Source organism: Colossoma macropomum, unplaced genomic scaffold, assembly GCF_904425465.1.
Source record: "Colossoma macropomum unplaced genomic scaffold, Colossoma_macropomum, whole genome shotgun sequence".
NCBI classification, from domain to species: Eukaryota; Metazoa; Chordata; class Actinopteri; order Characiformes; family Serrasalmidae; genus Colossoma; species Colossoma macropomum.
This window is the reverse complement of record NW_023494806.1, coordinates 33,978,797-33,989,948: the sequence shown is the minus strand read 5'-3', so window position 1 is coordinate 33,989,948 and position 11,152 is coordinate 33,978,797. Positions and strand designations below refer to the sequence as shown.

At 38.8% G+C, this 11,152-nt stretch overlaps 1 protein-coding gene across 2 annotated transcripts in view; it reads left to right on the top strand.

Moving 5' to 3' along the window:
* Positions 1-11,152, top strand: part of zmat4a (zinc finger, matrin-type 4a) — a 142,496-nt gene that overhangs the window by 28,609 nt on the left and 102,735 nt on the right. For both annotated transcript variants that reach the window (XM_036598887.1, XM_036598886.1), the window contains exon 2: positions 1,683-1,784. In XM_036598887.1, the coding sequence (XP_036454780.1) occupies positions 1,683-1,784 (102 nt within the window). The remainder of the gene's footprint in view (positions 1-1,682; positions 1,785-11,152) is intronic.

Here is an 11,152-nt window from a genome sequence, read left to right as displayed (position 1 = left end):
ACATGTCTGTTGGTGGGTGTTTTTAAACCTTTTCCTATCATGGAGGACACCAGACAGTTTCCCTCAGAAAAGCAATGGGTTTTATCATTTTTCATCTTTCAGAAGAGATGATTCACACAGATTGGAGTGTGAATTTCTTTAACATTCAGCAATGTCTCAGTTTTCATATGGTGAGAAATTGCTTAAATATGTATGTTGCCTACCAGTAACATTGTATGATAGTCAAATGGACATAGCCAGTAGCAGGTGATGTAGCTAACTGAAATGATGCTGCTGTTATTCAGTTTAGATTTCCATGTAGGATTTTTTTTTATTTAGAGTTATTATTTTTGTTATTTATATAAATGTCTGGAAACCTAACTACCTAGAAGCCCATTCAATGAGTAGTTCTTGTGTAAAAACATCTAAGTACTTGAAAATTGCTTGTTTTTTTATATTTTAGTATGACTTCACACAAGAAATCAAAACTATTACTTTACAGCTTAAATGTAAATTCATGGTAATCTGGTTTCATTGAAACAAAATTATAAAAATTCATTTTTTTTTGGATTTTTAATATTTAAAGATCAACAGGTCTACTTATGTACTTTATTTACTTATTTACTACATTATTTATTCAGTTTTGTTCCATAAATTTACACAGCATTGCCTCAGGGCAACAAACCCCAAATGGCCACTTAAAGAAGAATTGCTCTCAGAATGTGTACAATAGAAGGTCATTTGTCACATTATGTATTATTCTGAATCCCAGCCCAGCAACCTCATTGGTTTTATTTCATTTACATGTTTTTTTTTTCATCACTGTTCTCTCACCACAATACTAAGCATGCATTATGCAAATATATCATGCACCCATTGGGAATCCCTGTGATGTCAACCAATCTTGACTCTTTGCCCAGCTAATGATCTACACTCTCAGAAATAAAGGTATTAAACTGTCTCTGGGGCAGTACCCCTCTTGTCACTGGGGTGGGTCCCTCAAGGGTACATCTCAGTACCTTTAGTCAGGGAACATAACTGTACCACAATCCATTGAAATTATATTTTCTAAGTTGTTCTAACTCCACACACCCGTCTCGTCTCCAGGCTTTATATTTTATTGTTCTGTTTTAAAACATTTGGTTATAAAAAAGGTTACAAATACGTACTTTTCACCTGGAAAAACTTATTTAAGGTTCACAATTAGACCTTAAAACCACTGTTGTACCTTTGAGGCATTTACACTGTTTGTACCTTGATGAATGAAAATGTACCTGCACTGCATGATCAGGTAGCAGTGGAAAAACGTTTCGAAACAGTCCTTAGGGGTGTTGTAGTTTTTCAAAAGTCCCTCCCACCTTCATGATACATCATCAGAAAGAGGTTTTTGTAGTCTTTACGCTGGACAAGTTCACTCTAGAGACTAAGACACCTCTGTAGAATGCAAGTAGACATGTTTACACTGAATGCAGCGATGGTTAAACTGTTTCTTATTGGCTGGAGTGTCCATTTAACTAATGTGGTCAACTCTTTTAATGGAAAGCACTGTAAATATATGTTGTACTTTAAGTGGACATTGTATTGTAGCTTTATTTTTTGTTTATCTTTTGTTCTTGCACTTACAAAAACAGAAATATTTAATGTAATGCCAAAACTGACGTAGAAATTCACGTCTTTGTCTATTCCCTGTGTTTGGTTTCCAGATGAAGTCGACAGAAGTGGACCAGGGCCTTTTTACAGACAGCTACTGCAAAGTGTGCAGTGCCCAGCTCATCTCCGAGTCTCAGAGAGTGGCCCACTATGAGGTCAGGACGGTCCTCTGCTGACCTGTCTGTCTGTCTGCCTGTCTGTCTGTCCATCCATCCGTCTCTCCATCTGTTGGCCTGTCTGGTGGTTCGTTCCCTGCTCATGCATCTGTCTGTATGTCTTGTGTGGTCATGCAGAATCAGAGTGCCGGGCTTTTTCCTCTGGGTCCGATGGCTGAGAGCCAGATTTGGCCTTAAGTGAAGCTCAAAGTTATTCTAAGGTCAGACAACACTGGCACTGATGGGTGCTGACAGGGTAATGTAAGTTCAGCGTGTTTGCCTCAATTCCGGTTCTCTGCTGAATTAACTGTCTCACCAGCAGCTGCAGAGTGGCCAGCTGTTGGTCAACTCTCAGTCTCTTGAATTGCACAAGGCTGATGACATGAGGTAATAATTATAAGTTATAATAAGTTATAATATATGGAAGTCCAGAGAGGCCTTGAGCTGTTGCTAGAATTTTTAAATTTAAATTTAAATTAACAATTTTATTATCTTGAGATCTCAAGATTGTTATCTTGGGATAAGTTAATTATGTTGTTATCTTGAGATTACGATAATTAGCTTATTATCTCAAGATAACAACTTTGTAACAAGATAACTTCTGTTTCCTTGAGACCTCAAGATAATTAATTCGTTATTTCCAGAAAACAACTTTGTTATCTTGAGATCACAAGGTGATTAACTTTTTTAACTTTTTTATCTTGAGATCACAAGATAATTAGGTTATCATCTCAAGATAACAACTCTGTAATCTTGAGATAACAAGACAGTTAACTCTTTATCCTAAGATAATTCAGATTCAGTTTTATGACAATTCAGCCTGTTGCCTGTTGACTTTGCATGTTCATAGAGCTTTATTAGGACATAACAGAACCACCATGTCCAGCTGTTTCACCATATGAGTGTTGGAAGATGGTTCAAATGAGGCCTGTGCCACATAGAAGACACACTTTTATATGTGTGTATTTCCTGTTTTTTATGACGGTTCCTAACACTGAAGCGAAAAGAGGAGCAAACAAAGTGGCAATGAGTTGTTGAAGCTTAATCTTTGTCAAATAACTTTTGGTTTACTAAAGAACAGATGAAATGGTTCATCATTAACTATTTTTTGTAAATGAGATGTGCGGTGAGAGTGTTTTTTATTCTTAACCTACAGCACATTCTGAACCCTAAATATGTCACGAAAGCTATGATTGTCCATTGTCAAGGCATTGCAAGTTCATGTTTCACTGCAGAAACAGTCAACCGGCAGTGCAGATCTCGATTAAATCTGTTAATTCATGACGCAACACTGCCGTGAACCGTTTTAGGCAGAATCTCAAAAAATAATGGCTACAGCATTTAAACAGTGCACAGTGTGTCTAACAAAGAACCACTGTGGATTCAGCCATGTGTGCACAATTCCATACTGGACATAAAGTGTAAAAGCCAAAATTTCATAACTCACCTAGTGCACTATATAGGGAGCATTGAGCCATTTGAGATTCAGACTTAGAATTTTCTGAGGTACAATCTTAAAGATTGTTAAATATTGACCATCAATGGGCTGTTTTTCTTGTGGTTTTCAGCACTTTAGCTAATTGTTTTACATTAAAGAATGTTAAATATTGGACTTAAAAGAAACTTGTGTCCATGACATGGCTTTGTTTAACTCTGCAACATGAAATAACCATTGGAGTTATCTGCTTTTGCCAAAAAAAATAAATTTAAATAGTAATAAAAATTAATCAATAAAATAAATAAAAAAAAAAATCAAGCTTCATTTTGGAAGTTACCTGTATTTTGTTAAGTCTTTTTTGCTTAATCAGAACGACCCAACTACAGTTTGACTGATATTACCTTGTATGCACAATAAAAACATGCTTTATGAAAATGTATTAAAATGGAGATGCCCATTTTTGCAAAGAAACTCTAACCTCAAATTTGGATTATCTGTTCTTTAAACATTTAAAAGGTTCTCCACTATCACAAATCTCTTTTTCAAACATGGTACTTTAGGGAACCAAACCTTTACATATCATGCCGTGCTTTGTGGCACCTGTTTTGTCATCTGTAATTTGGTCACACTCTGTAATTAATCTAGTGAGAAAGAACAGAGTTGCTCATGTCAGACAAACTTTACTGGCCGAGGCTGTTTTGTACAAGGCTGTGGACTTTGTGGCTGCTTAACCTGATACTTTTTTGATTGAGGCTGTTTTGTCTGATGTCTAATTGTACAGAAGCTGAAATATTTCCCCCAACCCAAAGCTGTTTTGTCGGATGTCTGAAATCTGATGCTGCGGTCTTGGAATGCACAGTGTACCAACCACAGTGTACCAATCATAGCTAACAGTGGTATCCCCCCTCTGAGTGTGTTCCACCAGCACAGCATCAGCATGTTCCTAGAACAATCTTATCTATGTTAGGAACAATAATAGGTGTATTAATGTGGGATATCACATCACCCAACATGATTAAAAGTTCAGGTATGTTCATATGTGGGAATACCAATGTCTTCCTATACCTTGAACAACATAAATCAACAAATGACCTTCATTTTTTACCATCACTGGGGGCTGTTACCATGGTAACTTTGTCAACCGTCAGCGTGCCTAGTTCCAATCTATGTTCGGGATGTCGTCTGGCCTGCCCGTCGGATCAGCATGCGGTGATGGGGAATGTACGAGACTGCATGCAACACAGTCAGTGGGTGGGGGACGCAGTGATAAGCCTGCCTGACTACAGAGCATTAATCTGAACTAGCGTTGGATGGGAAAGCAGTGTATTTGCTCTGACAGCTGCTTTAGATAACTAGGAGTGTGTTTGTGTGTGTGTGCCAAGTGTAAAATATTCATGCTGTTTTGGTACGTTGGTGTGTGTGGGGTGAGTGCAGCCCCTGGCCTGTGGCATCTCCTGTGTTGGGGTAAGTGGAGGAGGGGTGTGTGCCCTATCTGAGCAGCTTCCGCTCCTCTGAACCTGATGTGTTGGGCCACACTGATGATAGAGTGTAGAGCCAGGAGGAGGAGGCTTATTTCTGTCAGCATCACTCTCTCCCACACAGGCACACAGAGGTTCTTACACAGTGTCAGGACGTGGGATTCATAATAGTACTATTTTATAATATAATAGTCCGATTTATTATATGTATGTATGTATATAAGTTCCACAATAGTATATATGTATTATGTAATAGAAAGTACTATACCACTGTGCTGCTCAACAGTTCGGGGTCTCTTTTGTTTCATAATGCATCAAATATTTTCAGTGGGTGACAGGTCTGGACAATAGGCTGGCCAGTTTAGCACCAGGACTCTTACACCACAGAGCCATGCTGTTGTAACACGTGCAGAATGTGGTTTCATTGTCTTGCTGAAATAAGCAAGGCTTTCTCTGAAAAAGACGTTGTCTGGATGGCTGCATATGTTGCTCAAAATCCTGTACATATTGTTCAGCATTAATGGTGCCTTCACAGATATGCAAGTCACCCATACATGTGCAAAAATGCACCCCCATACCATCACAGATGCTGGCTTTTGAAGTGTGCGCTTATAACAAGCCACATAGTCCCTCTCCTCTTTAGCCCAGAGGACGCGGTGTCCATGATTTCCAAAAAGAATTTCAGATTTTGATTCATCAGACCACAAGACACTTCTCCACTTCGCCTTAGTCCATCTTAAATTAGTTCAGGCCCAGAGAAGGTGGCAGTGTTTCTGGATCCTGTTTATATGTAGTTTCTTCTTTGCATGGTAGAGTTTTAACTTGCAATTGTGGATGCAGCGATGAACTGTGTTCACAGACAGTGGTTTTCGGAAGTGTTCCTGAGCCCATGAAGCGATTTCTGCTGCCTGAAAATCATGGCCAGCTAATATTGGTGTTTGGCGTTATACCTTACATACAGAGATTTCTCTTGATTCTCTGAATCTTTTAATGATATTATGTACTGCAGATGATGAAATCCCCAAGTTCTTTGCTAATTTATGTTGAGAAATGTTGTTGGACTATTTGCCTGCGTAGTCTTTCGCAGAGTGGTGAACCCCTCCTCATCTTTACTTCTGAAAGACTCAGTTTCTCTGGAATGCTCTTTTTATACTCAATCATGTGACTAACCTGTTGCCAGTGAACCTAATTAGTTGGTAGATGTTCCATTAGGTGTTTTTTCTTTTTTGCATTACACAACTTTACAAGTTCTCAAGTACATGTAATAATATATATGTAATAATAATATAAAAATATATCCCATATGTATAATATATGTATTCATTGTCAGAACAATGACCTGTATGTCCATTTTTGTTTTTTTTACAGTATTTGAAAATGCCAGTTGCCCTTTTAGAATGTGTTAATTTGTAATAGAAATGCTCCAAATTTACTGTGAAAAATCTTGTACCATTAACTTCCACTCAAAGTTATATATATATATATATATATATATATATATATATATATATATATATACATATATATATATATATATGTTTGTTTTCGTACATTCTCAGGACAGCAGCAGAGAAAACCTACCACAGGATGTACAAATGGACAAACTGAAAATTAAAATGGTCCATATTTATAACAACATATTCCACATTTAATATAAATCTGGACCATTTCAATTTTCAGTTTGTCCATTTGTACGTCCTATGGTAGGTTTTCTCTGTTTTTGTCCAGAAAATGTACGAAAACAAATACCCAAACACACACATAGTCACTCTGCTCTCCTTCACCCTCTCCAGTCTAATTTGTTTATTCTGATAAAGTTTAAAGGCCTTTTCATCTCCTCTCGCCTGCTCTCTTTCTCTCTCTTTCTCTCCCTCTCTCTCCCCAGACAGTAGCTTGTGTGTCTTTTTCTCAGACAGAGTTCCATCACAGAAAACGTTAGTGAGATACAGGCCTGATTAAAGCTCAGCTCTCTCTCCTCAGAACGCTGATCTACAGCGTTTCTCCATCAGCTTAATCAAGCACCTTATTACCTTTGGATCCTATTACCAGGCCTTTCCTTAACTCAAGTGTCTCTTTTTTTTTAAACCGTTCAATCTGAAGTGCTTTTCATTCTGAAAAACTGCACTGGCAGTTTTAATAACAGTGTGTAGTCACTGGTTATGGGACAAATTTTGCACAAGCAAACACATCGCACGCATGCATACGGCTTTTGGGAACTGGGACTAGGGAGCTTTTCGTCGACCGGGAGGTGAAAGACTGTCTGTAGGAGCGATTATTTTCAGCAGACTTGCGGAAGTTCAGAGGTTGGACTGAGGAGAGAAAAAAAACATGCAAAGAGGCTTTAGCACTTGGGTCTCGGTTTTAGGGTTTATGCTGAGAGCACAACTATTTTCCTATGCAATGAGCTTTTAATCCATACTTCCAGAACATCAAAGAGAGAGAGAGAGAGAGAGAGAGAGAGAGAGAGAAAGCAAGCAGTCTTGGTGGAAAGTTGAAAAGCAGCAGTACTAAAAAAAAGATATGTAACCTTTTATCTTTGTATTGGGATTATCATTACACAAATTTTTCATTATTATTAAGATCGTATGACTAACACCTCATCTCAGTAGCCATATACTCTGACCTCACACTGTTAAAATGAAAGATTCTGTGCAGGTACATTTTTCGTTCATCAAGGTACAAACAATGTAAATGTACACTGAAATAAAGTAAGAAACTGTCACTGGAGTCGTACCTTCAAGGGTACATCTCAGTACCTTTAGTCAGGGAACATACCTGCACCATAATCCATTGAAAATATATTTAGTTGTATTGACTCTACGCACCCCGTCTCGTCTCCAGGCTTTTATTTTATTGTTCTGTTTTAAAACATTAGGTTACGAAAAGGTACAAATATGTACTTTTCACCGGGAAAAACTTATTTAAGGTTCTCTTATTCAAGGTTCTCAAATCAGTTTCTAACAGTGTACCCTCAAAGGTACAACAGTGGTTTTAGTGTACCTTAAAAAAAGTCTTCCTAGTGGAAAAGTAGATATTTGTAGGAAGACTTTTTTAAGGTACCTTAAAACCACTGTTGTACCTTTGAGGGTACACTGTTAGAAATAAAGGTTCTGTGCAGGTACAATGTTCCCTCAAAGGTACAACAGTGGTTTTAAGGTCCAATTGAGAACCTTAAATACATTTTTCCAGGTGAAAAGTACATATTTGTACCTTTTCACAACCTATTTTTTAAAACAGAACAATAAAATAAAAGCCTGGAGACGAGACGGGGTGTGTAGAGTGAGTACATCTTAAAAATATATCATTTCAAAGGAATGTGGTACAAAAATTTCTCTTATGTAAAAGTACTGAGATGTAACCTTGAGGGTACCACCCCTGTGACAAGAGGGGTACCACCCCAGTGACAGTCTGATACCTTTTTCTCTGAGAGTGTATACAACTTTTGTATAAGCCTCATTACATTTCAATACATAGTCGTAGAGTACCATATCAATTCAAGTCAACTGGATACCATATAAGTGATCCTTCTGTTTTCAGGGGATTGCAGATTTGATCCCTGTCAATGCAGCAACAGTTGTGACTGGGTGTTTGAGATGGTATAATTGGTCTCACTCTCTGTCCCTACCTGTACCTTGTGACTCATCTTGATGCTAAGTAATGCGTTTGGCAGGCAGCAGAAGTTTGAAGACATGCTAGCCTCCACGCTCCCAACGAATCTTTTCAAATTTCTGCTTCAAACCTTTGCCAATACAGTGTTATTGGGCAGCTCAACATGTTTGGTGAATGCCGTCTGCCAAATGCACTACTTAGCATCAAGCTGAGTCAGAGGGTACAGGTACGCCCTCTCAAACTACTGGTCACAGACTGGTTCTGCATTGACAGGGATCAAATTTTACGATATCTGTTGTGGCATCATGTGATTGAGAGAGACCGATCAGGTGGAATTAACCATTTAAGGAGAAGTTGGGTTCTGCAATGGCACTTGATTGTTTCCAACCACTACTGGCAATTCTGGAGATGCATTTGAGCCTGTAATATTTGACACCCGGCTTTTGTGATGGGTACCCTGCCCCACCAACCATTCCAACAAAAAAAAGGTTGGGCCCAGTAATAGCAATCACCTGGAAGTGGATACCATAGAGATTTCTGTGGGAATCTTCTGCCTAGCTTTGTGGAAGCTATGTAGATGATTGTGGGATCATCTACATAACCCTACCACTCTTACACCAAAAGAGGTTAAAGGTCATTCATATGTCAGAATGCATGCTCACTTTGCTTTTGGGTGATTAGCATTTGAATAGGTCTTGTCTTGTGTAGGCGAACCGCTATATCCTCTAAGCCCTGCCAAACACCGACACTTTGATCCCTTTTGGTTTTGCTACACTGCTTCTGTGTCTTTCTATCGTTCTCTCCCTCTTTTCCTCACTCTCTCTGTTCAGACAGTGCCCCGAATCAGCAGTCTTTGCTCTTACATATGTATGAACGGCGGACGAGGGGAGAAGGAACATCAGAGGCTTTAATATTTCCCGTCCGTCACGCTGATATCGGCAGCCGTCAAGGACACCCCTGCTCCCCTGCCAAGCGGCCCTCTTTTATATGATGGTCCACTTCCGTCCGTCTATCTCCCTTGCCAAAGCATTTATTATTCAGCACTTTCCGCACATGTAGCTTCAGTAATGCTGGAGCATGTCAAGTACTTGACCAGCCACGTGACCCTATGCTTATTTCACCCTGTATCTGATTCTTTTACAGTACCTGAACAGTGATTTCGGTATCAAATCCTGGCACCTGTAATGGTTAACTGAGTACTCAAGTACAAGTGGTGGGCTAACAATAATTTGTTACATTTGGAGTAATAAGCTGAAGTTATAAGCCCTGAACATGTTTTATACCACAGTGTATAAATTAAAAAGCCATGTTTATTGTGTTTATATAATGGTATATGGCTTCTTTGTGAAGATACAGATACATATTACTGTAAATTGTAGCTATTGTATCTTTAAAAGCTCTTCTCTTGGCTGTAAGCTCTCTCCAACTACCCTTTTCCTCTCTGCTTCCTCGGCTAAGGGCTTCCCCCTCTTCTCCTCCGAGCATTCCGCCATTCTCGATTAGAGAAGCAGTGTGTTGATGCTATCCACAGGGACCATGTATCACCCAGCCCACTGCAACTGACCTTAAAACACATCCATTCAAACCCGGAGAGGTAAACACAGAGCACGCTCATTCAAATCAGCAGAGGTGAATACAAACAAGGAGTAGAAGCATGCTAATATCAGTGCTAACAGGCATCCATTTAGCATTTTAACCCTAGAAGTCTAGAGCTGTTGTTATTATGTTATGTTTGATATTACATAGTCATTTATATGTAATTACATAATAATTACATTAATTACGTATTAATAACCTTCACAATTAATGCACATTCTGTATTTACAGGCTTTTTCCTTTTGCTTAGATCACAGTTTCCTAATCATGGTCATAGAGTACCTCTGTCCTCCACATTTAGATGGTTTCCTTTGCTAATTTACTCACTCAACTTCAGGCAGGGCTTGTTAATGAGCTGATTAGCTGGATTAGGTGTGTTAGGGGCCAGGTTGTTTTTTTCTTTTGCCATATCGAGTTATTAAATAGCTGTGACAAAATCTACCCCAGTTGTTTTCCATGGTCCTCTGAGCCTTTTGGTGTCTCTGAGCTCACCAGAGCCCAAATATTGGTTTTGGCAACACCTGATGTTTTTACCATTTCTCTGATGGGTATTATTTAGATTTTCCAGCCTAATGTTGGCTTGCTTCACCACCAGTATAGCTCTTTGGACTTCATATTGAGAGTTAAAAGATTCCAAATGTGAATACCTCACTTAAAATCAGCTCCAGAACTTTTATCTGCTTGCTTGTAAGTGAAAAAATGAGTGAACACACACCTGGTCATAGAACAGATAAGCAGCCAATTGACCAGTTACTTTTAAGCCCCTAAAAATGAGGGGGGTATATACCCTCAATTGGAAGTGAAAAGTGAAGGTCTGCACTTTGAGCTCATATTCATTATTTAATATCAATTCCAATATGCTGTTTAGATGAAAATAACAATAACTTTTTTGATGTCCAAATATTTATGGACCTGACTGTAGATAACCTGAGTAAAGCTTAGTTTACCATAAGCTCACAACTTGGTCAGAACATTCAAAAACGTTTTGCCATAATTTTCCTGACCACCAAAAGAAAGGTTCTAGTAAGTGACCCACCAATTTTTTTGTGCCAATGGGCCTATAATTTGATGATCTGGGCCTGCTTTCACTGCAGTTCGAGTTGGTCTTCTTTAGCTTCATCTCGAGAGAAGCGAAATGGGCTGCGATTTGGACTGGCTGAGTTAATCACTCCTTCCGTGTCATTACCCCGTCGATGATCAGCGTCGCCGCTTAATTGTCCCCCTAAATCTGGCTGTCACAATTAGCT